This window comes from Acyrthosiphon pisum, chromosome A1 (assembly GCF_005508785.2).
Source record: "Acyrthosiphon pisum isolate AL4f chromosome A1, pea_aphid_22Mar2018_4r6ur, whole genome shotgun sequence".
Lineage (NCBI taxonomy): Eukaryota > Metazoa > Arthropoda > Insecta > Hemiptera > Aphididae > Acyrthosiphon > Acyrthosiphon pisum.
The window spans coordinates 88,397,285-88,418,312 of record NC_042494.1 but is presented as its reverse complement, the minus strand read 5'-3'; the positions used below and the strand labels follow the sequence as shown (position 1 = coordinate 88,418,312).

The window sequence follows — 21,028 nt, the reverse complement described above, 5'->3', positions numbered from 1 at the left end:
GCCAAGGGCCCTTAGATAATTTTCAATATTAAAGGGGCCTTGTACCCAAATGGAAATATTTATAAATAATCACTTATGAGTTGTGAATGGATATTTTAAATTCTTTTTGAACCAACGAGAATGTGGTTTATTCTACACATTGAGCATAGCATTCAAATCATTGCCAGATTCAGCGGTGTTTCAACTTGAATACATCTGGGCATCAAGTTGGTGTCCTAGATTTTCTAACTTCGTAAAGTAATAAATTAATAATAACCTATTAATGGTCAAAAAAAAAATTATTTTAAGAAATTACCTGCACTAATTTATTTTAAATTGTTAAGGACTCAATTTTATCCCTACTTGACAAGAGCCAAATGGTATGTACCCAGTTGAAATATTTTCTTTTTTAAATTCATCATCACTTTTTATCAAACACTCAAAATAATTTAATGAATGTATCAAATGACTAATAGTAATAAGTAGCAATTTATTTTTTTTAAAGTGTCATATAATAAAAATAATAATAATCATAATATAGTTTTAACTACTATTTTAATAATTATTATTTTTCTTTTTTATGTGTGCTATTTGTAAAAAGTATGTAAAACATAATAGTTGATTATAATTTTTTCCCTAATTATTGAGACCAACGGTTTTGACCAATTTCACTGAAATAAATAATGAAGAGTAGCAAGTGGGTAGGTAGGTGCTGCTCTGGTACCTGCTGGACAGTAGGTGTTGAGTTGGTAACTTTAATGGACGTGTTAGATATTATGAATTCAATGATATAAAATTATTCAGAGCGAAGATGGTCTGCCTGCCTTTATTACTAAATAGTAAATATGCATATTAAAATATATTTATTGCTATTAAATTTAGTTATTTTACTATTATTAATACAGTAGGTTAGGTTATTTTTGCAGTAAACATTGCATTTGAAAATGCCATTGTGTATATAAAATATAATAATATACTTTAAAAGTTTCAAGTAGGTACTCTAGTAATAATATTTCTTTATTTTTAAATTGCAACAAAATAACTAAAATTGAAATTCTTTGTTAAAATATCTATTTTCTTCCAAATCTTAAATTAAAATACATAAAAAACTGTGTTTATATTTTTTGGTGAACTACTCATGGCTTATGAGAAACCTTGTTTAAAATGTTCAATCCTTAGCTACAAAATTTGGAACATTTTATAAATTTTAAACTACAAAATGATTTGCAAATTTTTGATGCATTTTGACTTAATTAATTATAAAAAAAAGTAGTGCATAATATATGTGTCTAATATTTTTCAACTACTATTATAATAACTTAAGAGGACTCCTGAAAAATATTTAGCCTTTTCATAATAATTTTGTCCTGTACCTATTGAAAATGATAACATACATTTCAGAAAATTGACTATAATTTATATTATTTATAAGATAAAAAGTGTATTTTATTAAAATTTGGCAGTAGTTTCTGTAGCAGGTAATTAAAAATAAAAAATGTATTCAAATACTGTTCATTTATGTGATATTTTGTTTCAATAAAAGTTATTTTATTGGCTAAGTTTTTAATACAAGTTTATTATTAATATCTGATATAATATTATGCACCTAGGCACAGGCTATGAGGTGAATGAGGCCTCCGCAAGCTTGCTTTCAAAAGACATCATAATATTTTATTGTTAGATTAGACAATGTTAAATATAACAATAAAATAATACGAATTATTATATTTGATTTATGTATATTTTTATTATTATTAAATAAAAGGTAATTGTCTATATTGGTTACCAATCCTAAGCTACATTCTAATATATGTAATCTTTATCAATAAAAGTGCACATATATATCACATCATTCTGAGTGGTGTATTGGTAAATTTAAAGTGTATACGCACCTAAAAGTAGTTGAATATACCTATATATAACTTCTTTAAACAATTGGCTCGCCCCGCTCGAAAAATCATTACAATTAATATTTAATAATTAAGAAGCAGAATCTAATGTATAGACAACATCATTATTGACTGTAACTTCCTGTAAATATAATAAAATAGTTTCTTGCTATAAACTTAAAATATTTTTTAAAATATTACTAATTATTAGTTATTAGTAATATTACTATAATAAATTATTACTGAATACTGACCAAAAAAATAAACAACAATTAATAAATTTAAACTAATTTTACACACAGAAATAAAGAACTTATATAACTATTCAAACAAAAATCTTAAAAGACAGTTTTAATGAAACTCTGTCAGTTAGCTAAATTAATATATAAATTAAAATAGGTTAAATAAACAATTTAATAACTTACTTTTTTACTATCTGACAGATTATTAGTAATTGCAACTTCATCATCAGTAGGTTTGTTTTTTGATCGCCGACACAGAAAAAAAAATTGGTGATTTTTTGTGAAGTAGCAGTACGTTTATTACTATCCATTATCTATCATATAATAATATATGAAATAATATAAAATATTATATATACAATTAATAGAAATATAATAAGTAACTAATAGTTCGATTTGACAATTAGTTTGTATAAGTAATAACACAATAAATCAACAATTATTATTTATCGGCTATTGCCATTATCATTTAGTTTGAAACACAGATATAAATTTTAATTAATTTTATATCTGTGGTTTGAAATTACACATACGTATATAATAATTTTATCAATAATCGTACACGATATTTTGACTATGGATCTATTTTTAACTATTATAATAACCTAAGACCGTGATAATAACCATACACGGTACAAAATTCGATGTATACACGATAAAGAAGTGGTTTACAATCTATTTTTGAAACTTTGGGACACAGTTTGCCGTTTGGGAACCGCTGCTATACACTAATTATGAATTGTATACCAGGCGCGGATCCAAGGGGGGGGGGGGGGGTGAAGGGGGAGTACGCCCCCCAAAATCCCTAAAATGGGTTTGTGTAATTTATATAATATATCGGGTTTTTGATTATTTTCGTGGTTCATTACAACTACAAAATACAGTATTTTAAAGTATAAATTTACGAAAAATAAAATAATAACATTTTATATGTATTGTGTGCGAGTGTGTAAGTGTGTCAGGTACTGTGTTAATGTGTTATAGGCTTATAGCTAAATTGCGTTCCGTCATCGATCGTCGTCGATGATAAACAATTTCTTGCTATCGATGACGATAATTAGATAGTCTTTGTCGATAACTAATAACTATTACCCGAAACCAAATATCATTATTATTGTCAGGCTTTATTGTAATGATCTTTTCCAACTGCACAAATAAAATATATATTACAGTAATAAGTGGGGTACTCCACACAAATACACTATTTAAATTATATAAAAATCTTTACACGAACAATTTTCAAACTAATTTTTTTATGAATTATTGTGTAAACAATTGGTTATTAAGCATAATAATAATATTTTTAACCATTTATGGATGAAAATTATTTTTTTAAATTGTCTGTTTTTGGAATGTTTTTCCGCCTTATTATTTTCAATATCTTGTAAATCCCTTTTTAGACCTTGAGTTTGAGATGCTTCTGCGAACACTCCTTTGAACAAACTTTGTTCGCGTGCTTTAGGAGTATCGTTTACTCGGCGACATGTTTCATTAGTCCACGATAAAACTGCATCTCTTGGGTCCCATAAGGATAAAGGTGGTATGTTGAAATGAACAAATAAATATTCATTCTCCAACTCAACAAACAAATTTTGCCTATCAGCAGCTGTTAAAATGTTACTGCTCTTCATATGCACTATGTAGTTTAGCAGCGAGAACTCGAGAAAAAATAGTTAGTAAGGTGATAAATGATCCTGATTTAGAAAGATGTTCAACAAAAGAGGCCATGGACATTTTACGTAGGTTGTCAGTGTTGCTAACTTCTTGAATTTCTTCATATTCGAATACAAAATTTGATAAGTCTAAATCCGTTCCAATCAACTTGTGTACTTTTTTTGAATTGGTCTTGTGTCAATGTGCCTTAACTAATAAATGGCTTAAGAACTTGTACTAATTCGTCATTAATGTCAATTCGGTCTAATAAAAAATTGGCTAAACTCTCCACTAATTCATTACAAACAGAAGTTTTTTTTAACACGTTCGACGCCGATAGCGAGCGCGTAGTCGTCATTCGTTGTCTGGCGTGACTGATTTCACGTACTACGTAGTAAAACAACACAATAATACGTCATACATAATTTAAATAATTTTGGAAAAGTAATTTTTGTTGTATTTCTCAAGTGCACATATTCACTAAGCCAACTGCACATTTTATATTTCCTAATGCACAATTAGTGTCCTACTGCACCTTACAATAAAGCCTGATTATTGTACCATTATGGCATTGCAAATAAATAAAATATTATTATCGGTATGACTTGCCGTCGTCGACCATCCTTACCGTTGTCATTTCTGGGGGAAAAAAAACATTTCAAAAATATAATTAATAATATTATTGAAAACCGACCGTCCATCGTCGGCCGTCGCACATAATTCCATTTGTGAGAAGTGATATTTTTGTGCATTCGGCAATCGGCATTGCATTACCTAGCGTGAAATATAATGTACGCTGCGCATATCTTGTATAATATTATACTAGACGTACTCTGTGTCTACGTTGTGTAATAAAGCGGTTTTTGCTGGAGCCCTGGAGGATACGATTTTAAGGACAATTTTGCGCTCCCCCTCCCGTAAAATATTTCTGGATCCGCCCCTGTTGTATACACGCTCGGCAGTTGCCAGTTACCGATTGTCTTCACAAGAACCCGAAGTCGGGTAAAATTTAATCGATCTTCATGCGGGTACGAGGCTATTTTTGGACAGTGTACTTAATGTAATAATAAAATATTATTGTATTAATTTGATTATTATTATTTTTAATTGTTGTTTGGTGATAATATGACTGAATTATGATAAATTGGAAGCGTGCGTATACCCATAAAAGACTAATTTTATTAAAGGTATACACATAAATCCAAAAATAGGGATCGGGTATACGACGTATACCCGCGTATCCCCTCCAATACAACACTGCTGATGCCCCAGCGGTCTGAAGCTTTACACATACAAATAAAAGGCATAATACTAATTATTAAAGTACCTAGGTACCTACCTTTGACCAATATTCACCACAGCGCGCAGACTTCATGTGGGAGGTCGTAGGTACCTAATACCTAGGTACTTAATTGTTTGACATTTAAGCTGTGTATTTTCAAGTTTTTTTATGTTTATTTAACTGGGTAGGTATCTAGTAAGATGTTTTGTTTAATTTTCAATGTAGGTACAGTGCCAATATTATTGTATTAAGTAGGTACCTAAACTTTTTCTTATATTGCCCTCGAAAAACCTAGTACCATTAATTATAAATACTAGTATTTATAATCAATGCTAGTACCTATTAAATTTTCAAACTTTTTGATACAACGAACATTTTTTATTGACATTTATAGAAAAAAACTAAAAACTTGAAAATTACAAATGTCAATAAATGGGTCAAAATATTTAGAAAACTTTATGTTATATTATAGAATATGATAAAATAAATATTTGTTAAAAATTTCAAGCACCTATATAGGTTAAGTACCTAGGTAATATGTTATGTAACAAATATATATTTTAAGTTTATAAGGTTTATATAATGGTAAAATTAATATTGGGTATAAAAAATAGCAAACATTTATTTCGTATATAATTCACTATTAATTATTATTGGGTGGGTTATTAGGGTCTCCTAGCTAGTTATGTCATCAAACAATCATAACAATAACAACAACAATAATATTACATTAACATAAACTTTAAACCTATTAAATATTTAAATGGGTGACGGAGTGGCCGAGCAGACTAAGGCGTCTGTTGCGACGTACACCGACGCCGGTTCGATACCTCGGCTATAGGTGGCATTTTTCTTCGGGCAAGTCACGGAGTCCAGAGAACAAGTGCTGCCATCCCCTCTGCCCGGACATAGCAATTACCCACGGGTGCCCAAATCAAAAATTCTGCCAAAAACAAACACACACGTATTCCTCTCCTACCAAAAAAAAACCTACAAACAAAACAAAAGTGGATGTCGCTCTGCTGTACAGTATATTACAAGTGGGTCATTGTATAATGGTTGTATTAGACTTGAATTCAATGATATAATATCATTGTATAAGAAAAACGATTCTGAGCGGAGACGGTTTGTCAGTCTGGATATTTTATATTTTGTTATTATTTATTTTATCATGTAAGTGGAATTAATATTAAAATATTTTATTTTTTTATTCGTTTCTATAGTGAGAAACAAAGCGTTAGAAATTAAAATCCAGTTTTTTCGTAATTTTCCGGTGGTTTTTTCCCGTGGCATTAAATAAGTTTTGAGAGAATCAAAAAATTACCTTTCTAAAGTACCATCTTGATCCAATTTGCTAAAAGATAAGGTAGGTACTATATGTTGAAATCGAAACATTCCTCCTGGAAGAAATTTTGTATACAGGATATAAAAACAAAATAAAATAAACACCATTGTAAAAACAATAGCTAATGACCTAAGTTGCTGAGCTTAAGCTAAATAAAAAAAAAAAAACCTATTTAATTAGTTTTACCTTTTTCATAATCATATCGTTGCCAGTTATGTTTAACACTAATAACACGTTAGAGTTTACAAAATGAATTTGTTTGATTCAAATTACTTTTTTGTTCCACAACTTATTCAACTCTGTAGCTATTACAATTACACTGCATACTTCAAACATTTTCTTTTGTTGCTCAATTCTAATATTAACATCACCTTCTTCAAGGTTAGGAATGATTTTGACAATAGTACATCGATTTCCACTTGAGTAGTTAAATAGTAGGTAGGTTAGCAGACAGTCTATAACGCCGTGTCACGAACAAATATTAAAATGTATTGAAATTAGGGGTGTTCGATTATTTCGATTATTCGATTATTATGATTATTTTTTTTCTTCGATTATTTTACAGTTTTTATAAAATTCGATTAATCGTCAAATAATCAAAATTCGATTAATCAATCAATCAAATAACCAAATTTCCAATTAATCAAATAATCGTATTTCTGATTAATCAAACGATCGAATTTTTCGAATAAACAAGATAATTAATCGTTGTTTTGACGGTTCGAATAAACTTCTATTTTTAGCACTTTGGGAATTTTGTATTCTATTCCCTTTTGTGCGGGTCCGTGTTTACTTTACAGTTTACACCAAAACACTAATCTTCATTAAAAAAAAATCGACTATTCGGTTAATCAGTCATAAAAAAAAATCGATTAAATCGCTTATTCAGTCATTAAAAAATCGGGTATCGATTAATTAGTCGTTATAAAATCGATTTTTGGTTTGATTATTAATTTTCGATTAATTGAAATAATTGATAAAACGTGAAATGAATAATCGAGTGGTAAAAAAAATAATCAAACAGCCCTAGGTAGGACCTAGGTGGGTACCTACTCATCATATAGCTGACCTTCTCCAAAACTTTTTTCCATTTATTTTTACACCTTAAAAAAAAATTCCATAATAATAGAGAATAAGACAAACATTATATACATACGTTGAGCTTAACCATGATTCAAACGATATTAATTCTTGTTAATGACTTCAAAAATTTAACTTTTGATATTTTTCATTTCAAGGTCTACATCACATAAATGTATAATTCATAAACTTACATCACCTAGCTTTTGACTACCTATTTATTACTATAAAGTTTTCTCTCTCTGGGCAGGCAACTGAAAAGTTTAAATAATACCTTCACAATTAATTATTAAATATGTACCTATATACGAATTAAAAAAAAATAATATATGATGATGAAAAAATTAATAAAAATCGTTAGGTATAGCGCATTTTCATAGATAAATAATATATTATATGATTTGATTAAAAAATATAATAAAAATCGTTATAGCGCATTTTCACAAATAAATATATTATAATAATATGATGATTGAAAAATATAATAAAAATCGCATAGTAAGAAATTTTATATTTTATGAGGTTTATTTCTGTAACTTGAAAACTTAACATAATCGTATTGATTATATTGATTGATATTAATTTTGTTTATTGTATAATCTGAATTTATTAATAATTTTGTTGTACAACAATTTTATTCCTACATAACTGTAAGTATTACAACATATGTTGGAAAGAGAGTTTGACTAAAAAGATGCAATATATTTACAATATTAAGCAGTTTGTTTACTAAAATTGACCTATAAAATAAAAATTATTATTGTTATGAAAACGAAATGACGGAGATTATAAGTTTATTTAGATATCATTAGGCGTCATAAAAACACGTGTCTTATACTATTCATACATTAATCCTTGTATCTAACGAAGTACATGCTTATGTAGTCTTATTTCAATGGCTTACATTAAGCATTTACGAACACTCATAGCATTTACCACGAAGTTGATGTTAATTGTCATTAATTACCATTTCAGAATCGACTTATTTCAAACTAGTCATGTCCAGACGATGCCGTCACTTGGTGGTATGGATGGCTAGGAAACATAACTCTTACAAATTATAGGTACCTATATGGTTACAAATCGTATTTTACTCAGGCACGGATCCAGAGCAAAGATCTGGGGAGGGGGGGAAACAATTTTTTTACAACAAATACAATTATAACAAAATATTATACTTTACTAAACAAATTGTCATAATAGTAGGTATAGGTAATCAATGTGATAAATAAATTAATGATTATTTAATATATAAAGCGACAAGGTGAAAAGAAGTTTAGATTTTGTTTATTTGTTATTTAATATATAATATTTATATTTATAAAAAAATATGTCTAGGCCCCTAGGCCCCACCCCCCTGGATTCGTCCCTGATTTTACTTCATGGTAATCTGAAACAAATTTACAACTCACTTTAGCGTGTCTATCTAGAACACAAGTTAAGAACAAATATAAAAATGCAATAAGTCTGCATGAGCCTGGTTTTTAATTTTTGTCTTACGTTTAAGACGTATAACATCGACAATATTTACATTTTGCACATCACAATTATTTAGATGTACCTAATGTACCTAATGTTTTTATTATGATTTCATGTTATACTTATAACATAGTTGCAACGTTAGCATACTATTGTTTATAATTATTTTAAGATAACAATATTATGTATATACAGTCTCGAGTCTCGTATTATTAATTTTAAATAAAAAATATAACAGGTAGATGATATTTTTTGATATTAGTTAAAGGTCAACTTTCCATAATAATTTACATATATTATAAGACAAACGTATTAAAGACATTGTCATCTATGAGAATGGCCAAAAGAGGCTCTGTCATAAATATCTTGCCGCTTAACCCCATAAAGTTGTGCAAAGTATAAAAAATATTATTGAAGCGGCCATTGCTCTTTCATTACAGATTAGGTTAGCACTCATTATATTTTCAAGTTTGGCTTCCAGGTCGACTGACCTGCTTGTTATGAAAGTAAGTAATTAACGTTTGCAATCTGTGTCTGTATTCTTTCGACCATGCCTCGTTAATCTCATAATATGATAAGACAAACTGCCTATAAAAAAATGGTATAACACTAAATGTAGTGATGGGCTGATGACTTCGTGATCAGAAACAATCGACCTTGACAATAATCCAAAAGTCGTAATATTTCCAACAGTCATAACTCACAGTAAATATTATATACATATAGATACTTACATATCTATTGATTAATGTTAGGACTTTGCGAGCTGCACACACAAACACATGTAAATAAAAATCATTGAACCCATACGTGTCCGTGTGATATACCTTATAAACTTGGATCGTATACGTGTGATAAACCTTATAAACTTGGATCGTATACGTGTGTGTGTTGCCAGGGCTGGATTGGACAAATTCGGCCCACCGATTTTTCAGTACGTTATCGGCCCCTTACAAACTGGCGGCCCTCGGTTACGTTCTTATTCCATGCATATTTTTTTTCTTTATAGTATTCATTTCTTCAATTTTTAATTCTTGATATATTTTTAGTCGGTGGCCCCTTCTCATGACTTGAACGGGAAAAATTGTTGCGGCCCACCGAGTGTTACTATCTGTAACTCGCCGGGTCAACCCGGTCCTGTGTGTTGCAAATTTACAAGGCTGGGCAAGTTAATGATTTTTTTAACCTAGTTAAGTAAATATGCACCAATAACAAAAAGTTAAAAGTTAAAAGTTAATTTAACTATAGGTTATCTCAGTAGAGTTAAAAGTTAATACACACTTTTTGTTAACTTTTTATTAAATTAAAAAAAGTTAATTTGTTTGTACAACACTAGCGTATTTAATTTTTTTTCAAAACTAAATTATAGACTAGGTATAGATGTTTATACTTTCTACAGTATATTTCCATATTATAAGTTAGATTCGAATGATATAAATTTTAACTTTAAATAATTTACGGTAAATATTTTTCGACATGAAAACGAAATAGACTGAAATAGTGAAATATAATAAAATTAAAAACAAAATAAACTAACTTAACTTGCATATTAAAATGAAAAATTATTAATTAATTTCACGTTAATTAAAAAATAAATTTAGTAAGTTAACAGTTAAGTAAATGCAAAGCCAAAAGTAACTATAGTTAAGTTAAAAAGTTAAAATAAAATTAACTTTTTAACTTGTTAATGCCCAGCCTTGCTGATTTTATTTATTCTCATCAGTGTTTGGTAATTACTCCGAGTATAGTTAAATTTCCTAATACGGATCGCATATTATATTATAATTAATAATATATAAGACATAGATAATACTAGTTTAATATTGCGGGACGTGTGTTATTCGTTTCAGTTCGAACAATCAATAAACGTAATAATTAATAATACCTACCATACACATTATATTCATATATGCTTAAAATATATTTCATACACAAACAAGAACATAATATAATGGTCTACCATTCGTCACAAAAACAGAAATCCAATGATAAATATTGTGATAAGTCTATCAGATTATAATAAAAGGATTGAACGTCTTAATTACCCACTCACTCGTCATGGATCACATAAACATATCATGTTATCAATGTTATCATGTTGTTTTTGATCCGAGGAGTGAACAGTGGTCGGACAGAATAGTTTGTAGACGTAGTATTTGGTTTAACGGCTACTACTGCTGCAGTCGACAGATTCGTAATATTCCGCTAGAAAATTATATTATTTAATATATTATTATACGTATATTTATTATTGTTTTTTTATCGTTTTAAACGTATTTTATATTTTACTCATACGGTATGGTATTACTTATACAAAATACTACTCCGTAGAACCCATTTGGACGTTTTTCGTTCTAGTCTCGGCGGTGATTTTCAGAAAATTCCATTTAAAGTAATTTATTCTCGCGTATAACCAAAGTTACTATTAATTACCTACCACTATGAAATTTAATTCACGTAAGTAAACGTTTAGATTTTTATCGCAAGATAAAATGTTATATTTTTTTTTATTACATAAAAAAAATTAAATTATGCATTTACAGTAATTTTATCGATATTTTACGCAATTAATTAATGTATATAAACATTAGACACTTAGGTACATAGGTAGTATTTTTTTCTTTTGTTAAAACTTAAAGACCTTAAAAAACTCTATTATTAAAAAAAAATTCAGGGACTGGATCCAGAACCAAAAGAACCAGTTGCTGGAGAAAATCTAAGAACTGGGACCTTGGTTGGGACCTATATTTTACAATGCTTAGAACTGGAATTAGAACAGGAACCTATTTTAATAAACGATACGTTTTCTAGTTCTTTTAGATGTTTATCGCTTCTAAGAAATAATTGAACATTTTATTTAAATTGGGTTTTGATGTAAACAAATAGTTATTTTCTTATATAATGATATTATATCATTGAATTCAAGATTAATACAAACCATTATATACATTGATCCATTTGTAACCTACTGTACAGCAAAGCGACATCCACTTATCCGCTTTTTTAAAAAAACTGAAACTTATAAAGTATATTATTATGTACAAATATAATAATAAACAAATAGGTATAATTAAATTTAACTGGCTACCGTATTTATAGTAACAATAGGTATAAATATAATATGAAAAATCCTAGGTTGGCTGACAAACCATTTCCACTCGGAATCCTTTTCCGTATAGTGTATATAATGATAATATAAATTAAAATGATATTATCATTGAGTAAATTCAAATTTAACACCATCCATTACAGTGATCCACTTGTAACCTACTGTATAGCAGAGTGACACCCCCAGGCCCCACTTGCCCACCTTTAGAATCTGAGCGGAGTGAAAGAATAATGTATTGGTTTTACAATGATGTGTGTTTTTTTTTCTGTCTGTCAGCAACATATTTTAGTAACATGCTTCGAGTTTTGAGATCAGCATCTTTTCTGATAGAAAATTGAACTTAGTTGGTACTTTTGAGAGGTAAAAATTGAAAAATTCCAAGTAGTTTTAGAAAGCGTCGAAAAAATTACCGACAAAATACGAAAAACCTCTAAAAATGGAATTTTAATTTCTAACGATTTGTTTATCATCATAGCAACGAATAAAAAATAATAATATTATAAGGACTACGGTAACCGCTCAGAATCGTTTTTTGTATAATATAATGGTTTACATTGTATTCAAATATAACACATCCATTACAACTAGGTCCTGTACAGCAGATCGGTACCCACTTGTCCACCTTTTAGATTCTGAGCGGAGCAAGGAAGCTATTGTTTTTACAATGGTGTTTATTTTTTTTATTTTTATATCCTGTATACAAAATTTCTTCCAGAAGGAGTGTTTCGATTTCAACATACAGTACCTACCTTATATTTTAGCAAATTGGATCAAGATGGTACTTTAGAGAGGTAATTTTTCGATTTTCTTAATAGTTATGTAATGCCACGGGAAAAAACCACCGGAAAATTACGAAAAAACGCTAAAAATGGGATTTTAATTTCTAACGCTTTGTTTATCAGCATAGAAACGAATAAAAAATTAAAATATTTTAATATTAATTCAACTTACATTATAAAATAAATAATAACAAAATATAAAATATCCAGACTGACAAACCGTCTCCGCTCAGAATCGTTTTTCTTATACAATGATATTATATCATTGAATTCAAGTCTAATACAACCATTATACAATGACCCACTTGTATCTACTTTACAGCAGAGCGACATCCACTTACCTGCTTTTTTATATCAATAATAATAGAAAAGTTATACAATTAACACATAATAATATAATAATGTTTGGATAAAAAATAATATCCAGATATAAGATTAAAATTCTGTTATCTATTATTGGTATTTGGTGCACTGACGCAATATTTTAATTTATTAATAAAAAGTAAAATGATAATATTAAAAGCGATAATTTACCTATTACTTATACCTACTCTATAGTTTAATATAGAACATGTAATATTTTAATTATATTATGCTTAAAATATTTACACATATAGGTACCAATATTATAACATGATGTCCTATTCGACACAAAACAGAAATCCAATGATCATTAATATTCTGTTAAGTCTATAATTAGATTGCAATAAAATTATTAAAAGTCTTAAATCATCCACTTACTCGGCACTAATCACATAATAATATTATCATGTTATCATGTTGTTTCTTGATCCGAGTAGTTTAAATAGTGCTCAGATGAAATAGATAATAGATTGCGTTTTGTTCAACATCTACCACAGCAGTTAACGGATTCGTTATATTCCGCGGGAACATATTGTCATATTATTTAATATATTATTATTGTACGCATGTTTATTTTAATTTGTTTTATCGTTTAATCGTGTTGTATTTATTTAGATGGTATTACACTATTACGTACCTACACTGTATACTAATCTTTAGAACCCAAGTGGACGTTTTCGGGGTCGTAAATGTTTTTCGTACTGTAAACAATTTTACTATGGTTGTTTTTTTCTCTCGTTAAACCAAAATTTAAATTAATGCATTTACAGTAACGTCATCATTACGCTACGCAATTTAATAATGTACTTAAACATTAGACACATAGGTTGTATTTTTCGTTTGGTTATAACTTATAACCCTTCAAAAACAGAGTCGTTTTAAAAATGAACTTACAACCCGTATTACAATATTTATCTCTGTGTATTTTTTATATTAATAATAATAGACATATTATAAAATGTACACATAATATATTGTTTAGATAGAATATAATATCTAGATAGGTAAGATTAAAATGATGTTATTTATTATTGGTGCACTTACGCTATATTTAAATTTATTAAAAAAAAAAGCAGGCAAGTGGATGTCACTCTGCTGTACAGTAGGTTACAAGTGGGTTATTGTATAATGGATTGTATTAAACTTGAATTCAATGATATAATATATTTGTATAAGAAAAACGATTCTGAGAGGAGATGGTTTGTCAGTCTGGATATTTTATATTTTTATTATTAAATAATAACAATATACATTTTATTATATCATGTAAGCTGAATTAATATTATCATATTATTATTTTTTATTCGTTTCTATGGTGATAAATAAAGCATTAGAAATTAAAATCCCATTTTTAGCGTTTATTCATAATTTTTCGGTGGTTTTTCCTATTGATAACTAGGAACTATTTATACTATTGATAAAATCGAAAAATGACCTGTTTAAAGTACCATCTTGATCCAATTTGCTAAAATATAAGGTACTATATGTGGAAATCGAAGCACTCCTTCTGGTAGAAATTTTGTACACAGGATACAAAAAAAAAAAAATAATAATAATAAACTCCATTGTAAAACTACTAGCTTCCTCGCTCTGCTCAGAATCTAAAATAAAAGTAAAAATGAAATATTAAAAACAATAATCTACCAAAAATCATTTATTCGCTGCAGGACACGTGTCTCAGAGGTGGGTGATGGCTGTGATGGGGATGATGGGTCTCACAATGGCGTATGTGATGCGGGCCTGCTTAGGAATTACGCTCACGCAAATGGTCAAGCCCGTGGTGGTGGTGGTGGATAGAGGTGCGAAATCCGTTCGGCATGATTACTGTCCAATGCAAAAGTCGTCGTCGCATGGTCACCCAAAGTCCAACAGGACAGTAATAGTGGAGGGTGAGTTCCAGCATCGGTTCGATTGGGACGAGAAGACGCAGGGTGAGATTCTGTCGTCGTTCTACTATGGTTACATACTCACGCACTTACCCGGCGGTGTATTATCCCAGAGGTTCGGTGGCAAGCACACGATGGGAATAGGAATACTATCCACCGCAATCTTCACGTTGATGACTCCATATGTAGCGAACATGGGTCCGAGGCCACTGACAATTCTTCGGTTCGTCGAAGGACTTGGAGAAGTAATGACGGCGATTGACACTACATACGGTTTTAATACAACTTGCGTCTAACTTACAATTTTTATTATCCAGGGAACTACTTTCCCGGCTCTCTACACGCTCCTGGCACAGTGGGCCCCGCCTGAAGAAAAGGGAAGACTCTCTACAGTAGTGTTTGCAGGTAACATAATATTATATACATAGATACATTATACATATATTATATATAATATATATATAAACAAACATTCATACTAGGTACTTATAATATCCAATATATAAAATTCCGGTGTCACAATGTCAATGTTAGTTACCATATTGTACTCCTCCGAAACGGCTTGACTGATTTTTAGGAAATTTTATATGCATATTCAGTAGGTCTGAGAATCGGCTACTATCTATTTTTCATACCACTAAGTGATAAGGGTTGTCCAGAAAAAAATAAAAATAAAAATAATAATAGTATATTATTTATTGGTTGCTATTGGTTAACCGGGCATGTTTGTTAATTTGTATTATTATTTTTTGTCGATATATATATATTATATATATATATATATAAGTGAATGTTTGTGTGTAGATTAAACCTCTGGGAAGAAGATACGTTAATTTAAAAAGGGTTCAATTTGTTTTTTTTTATTCATCGGATTTTAGTACAGTTAGGTCAGGTTAGGATTTTCTATTAATTGATTAGATTAATCCACCGTAGGTGGAATTGAGTAAAAACTATAAACTTGGGGTAACTTTGATACTTTAGAGTTAAATCAAACACTTACGTACAAACAGGACGATAGATTGCCTACCTGATAATATACTGCTGCGAATCCAAATTTTTATTCCAGGCAACAGAAAAGTTAAGATAAATTTTACCATATCTACACCGAATATTAAATAACGAATTGAACAAAGTTTGAGTCATAAAGAGTTGGTACATTAAACGGGAAAGAAGTGCACGGGATCAGCTAGTTATATTATATAAGAAAGATCTACTTTGGCGTACAGAAAGTGTCTTAAATGGCTACTGTAATTGATGCGTTTGGTTAGAATTTAATGATATAAAATCATTGTATATTAAATACGATTCTGAGCGAAAATTTTCTGTTAAACTAGCGTTTCCCAACCGGCGTGCCGCGGCACATTGGTGTGCTGTGACTCGTGAGGCATATATAGGTGTGCCGTGAAATGTCATGATTATGCTTAGGTAGAATTTCGATAATAGGTTAAAATATATTGAAATGAAACCAGTCCCAAATTTCTCACTAGGACTAGATTTTTATAATGTAATCGCAACATAATCGTAATGTAATATCTCTGTTTTTCCATATCAATAAATTTAATATTTGTAATAAATTATAATATTATTTTACAATATGAGTTATCCTAGCCTAAATAAACACACCATTTTAAATTATTTGCTATTAATTTACTGATATGCTACTTTTTTGGTTTTAATATGATAAAGCCTAATATCCTAATATTAAAAATATATCTTCTTATATATATAAAAATGAAAGTATGTCTGTCTGTATGTTCATAGATAATGTCATGATAATATCCTTGATAATATCTATCATAGGTAATGTCCATAGTAACCATCGGTTACCAAGGTATGAAGCTATTATAATAATAATTATTGGTTGCCGGGCACGGGATCATATAGCAGAAGACAGACTAATTTAAAAAGGGAGAGGACCAACCCCGGGAGGTGCTCAAACAGGGATTTTGAGATTTCCGATGGACATTTTTGTTTATAAATGGTTGCCGTGGGTTTCAAAGCTATTATAGTAATGCTTATTGGTTTCCATTGTTTTAAAATTGTTGTTATGGTAACCGTTATATTATAAAATAAAACTTATTATTCATATAGATTTGGCAGTAATGGGTAACGAAGTGTACGGGATCAGCTGTATTAGGTATATATTTATCAAACATATACAGTATAAGTCAGTGGCAAGTGTGCCACGGCCAAAAATGATTATGACTGGTGTGCCGTGAGGGAGAAAGGTTGGGAAACGCTATGTTAAGCTATATTACTAAGTACAGTAAAACCTCTAAATAGCAGACTAGTTATCATCTCTGAGACACTGCTTTATCGGGAAAACCCGGAAAACAAGCCGGTTTCGTCCGATTTTAAATATTTTTGGAACAAACTCTTCACACGTTTCGACAATACAATTTCGTAATAGCTTTAATCTATTTAAAGGTATTATTTAAAAGTATTTAAGCTCACCGAACTACCTAAACTTGTCCACGTTCGTTATTAAGAACTATGAAGTATCCACTATTTAGAGGAGCGCAATTCAATAATAAAATTCCAATGGTGCTGTGCCAGAATGAACATTTTATCCGTTATTGAGAGGCGTTTGCTAATAAGAAGTGTCCGTTAAGGGAGGTTTCACAATATATTTTATGATATTATTTCTATAAAAGGAAAGATACTTAATTTGAAAATGAGAGCATTATTTCGACTACTTATCGTGTAAAAAGAAGAATATAAAAATAAAAAAACATACTCCTCTCAGAATCTAAAACGTACAGTTATATACGTCTAATATTTATACATATAAATAACATGTTTGTCGACCAGTTATCGTGAACTATTTATGATATATTATACATAATACATATTTATAACATATAATGATGATAATAATGTTAACTATATGTTTTCAACAGGTACGCAAATAGGTAATATTTTCTCAAACTTCTTGAGTGGTTTCATCATACAATACACACCCGGCGGTTGGCCGAATGTCTTTTACTTTTTCGGCATAACCTCGTTGATTTGGTTTGTGCTCTGGTGTGTGCTCGTTTACAACGATCCAAAATCCCATCCGTTCATATCAGACACGGAGCGTGAATATTTAAAAAAGTCAATCGGAAGCCTAGAAAGGAAAAGGGTACGTGAGAATTCATAATGAACGGCCATCGAAACCAAACGATATTTTCCATCCCTACGTGACAAAAATATCATAATTTAATATTTGGATTGGTTAAAACAGGAATTGCCCTCTACGCCATGGAAGTCCATATTAACGTCGTGGAAAATATGGGCACTGATTTTTATTGAAGTAGGACATGATTGGGGTGCTTTTACGATTATCAGCGATCTCCCAAAATATATGAGTGACGTTTTACATTTTTCCATTAGTGAAGTAAGTCTGGTCATAATTTGAGATTTTGATAGTTTACAGTGTACAAATATGTAGACATTAGTAATATTTAAAACGTTTTCCTTTATAGAACGGTTTATTATCGTCCGTCCCATTCATTGCACAATGGGTTACGTCGATTTTAGCTAGCATTTTGGCTGACTGGCTGATAAGCAAGCGAATAATGACCGTCACTGCGGTCAGAAAAATTTTTGCCATTATAGGTGATGTTTAATGTGAAAAAATCACTTTTAAAAATGCCGGTAACTGACATATAATATTATGATTTCAGGAAATGTCGGGCCTGGTATTGGTGTAATGTGTGCTTCGTTTGTCGGATGTGACAAAATGATAGCAACCCTATGTTTTACTTTGGGTATGGCACTAATGGGATTCTGTTATCCCAGCATCCGTGTCAATTCACTCGACTTGTCACCCAATTATTCTTCTACTATAATGGCACTAGTCAACGGTATTGGTTGTTTATCAGGAATGGCTACTCCATACATCGCTGGAATTCTCACACCAAATGTAAGTTTATGGTATATTGACCAGGGGTCACAAATCAATCTTTGAAGGGCCGAATTTGGAGTCATGAAATTGTCTGCGGCTGCCATTCAGTGAATAACTACTAACAATATGCTATATTTTTTGAAGTTTACTACTTACAATTTTGCCATGTATAATTTCTTCATTCTATCTATGTACGTTAAAATGGTTTTGGAGACTGTTTTTGTTTAGGATTCGGACAAAATTGTACACACATTTTTGATGAACCTCGTCGAGTGTTTATGTCTTAGTTGTTTTATTAAGTTACATATATGTATACTAGACGTGCGTCGAACTGTCAGAAAATCAAACAAATCTTTTGGTGTTAGGTTCAAGTTCATAAGTCAAACCTAGTTAAAAAAAAAAGTGAATCGAACCATTATAGATCAATGAGTTTGAAATTATAAAATTAATCAGAAGCAAAAAAAAAAATCTAACACGTCAAATTTTTCAAACCAAAAAGTTTTATGTTCAGTTTGACATAAAATTAAGAAAATTGATTCGTAATTTATTTCAGATTATTGTTCTAATCGGTATGAAACGAAAGGTTAGGCATACGTGATAAGTTTGATGTTTAACGAAATGTTCTCTTTGAGACCATGTATTTGAATTCAATCCACCTACTAATAGATACACGTTTTTTTATATCATATGAAATGTCACATTATTATATTTTAAATGTGATTAATAAATAGAAAGTATATTTAGTTTTTAAAAATTATGATTTTTAAATACAACAAATTTAATGGTGTAGTAAAATAAATAGTATTAGGATGTTATTGTACCCCTACGAAACCATTAAAATTATAAAATATCACATGAGTAACATACAACATTAATATTATAGTATTGATTATATCCAAATAATTTATGTATCTAACTAAGTGCCTAATAATGTATTCAATTATTTTTTTTTTTTTTAGAGAACGGTTTTAGAGTGGCGGCTTGTATTTTGGATTATGATGATAGTAATGACATCATCATCTGTGTTGTATGGGTTGTTTGGATCCGGTGAGTTACAACCATGGGACGACTTAGAACAACATTATCTAAAAGAAAAGGAAATATCTGAGAAGGGATTGCCTATGGATGAAAGATTAAGTATTATTCATTCAAAATCCATAGAAGATGGAAAATCGTTAAATAATTAGAATCCTGACTAATTAGACTAACAAACCTATCCTACAATTATGAAAAAGTTAGTGTTTTGTGAACTTTTTGTGTTTAAAAGTAATTTTCTAATGAATTATGAAAAGGTAGTGGTTTGTGATGCTTTTGTGTTTAAAATCCATTTTCTGATCTTTTTGTTTAATGTGTACTGGAGTGTCCCATATTCTACTATTAATAATAGAAATAAAAACAAATGATTTCTTTCAAGATATAAAAAGGTGGGAAAGAGGGTGTCACTTTGCTGTACAATAGGTTATAAGCGGGTCACTGTTATGGATGATGTTAAATTTGAATTCAATAATATAATATCATTATATAAGAAAAACGATTCTGAGCGAAGATGGTCGGTAAGCCTATGATAAGTATTTTTATAAGTATATTTAAAGTTCGATTTTTGACAAAATGTATCAAATTTTAAATTTATTTATTATTTTACTGTAAAAATTTATAAAATGCTCAATTTTTATAGCTAAGGATTGAAAATTTAAAACAAGGTTCCACCTTAATAAATTATATATAAATTACTTTATTCACAATAATATCATCTATATATACTTAGAAATATAATTTACTGTCAGTCTTCGTTCAGAATCGTTTTTCTTATACAATGATATTATATCATTGAATTCAAATTTAACTCCATCCATTACAGTGACCCACTTGTAACCTACTGTACAGCAGAGTGACACCCACTTGCCCACCTTTTTATATCTTGATAGAAATCATTTGTTTTTATTTATATTATTATTAATAGTAGTATAATATGGGACACTCCAGTACACATTACACAAAAATATCAGAAAATTAATTTTAAACACAAAATCATCAGTAAAATCAGATAAACACA

General features: G+C 29.6%; 1 protein-coding gene across 1 annotated transcript; it reads left to right on the top strand.

Annotated features, from left to right (window-relative positions):
• Positions 1-11,022: 11,022 nt before the first annotated feature.
• Positions 11,023-20,450, top strand: LOC100168417 (putative inorganic phosphate cotransporter). Its single transcript, XM_001947525.5, has 8 exons — positions 11,023-11,406; positions 14,868-15,331; positions 15,404-15,491; positions 17,987-18,210; positions 18,313-18,465; positions 18,554-18,686; positions 18,755-18,993; positions 19,935-20,450. Exons 1-8 carry the CDS (start codon positions 11,391-11,393, stop codon positions 20,160-20,162), a joined length of 1,545 nt encoding a protein of 514 aa, XP_001947560.2. The 5' UTR covers positions 11,023-11,390; the 3' UTR covers positions 20,163-20,450.
• The last annotated feature ends 578 nt before the right edge of the window (positions 20,451-21,028 follow it).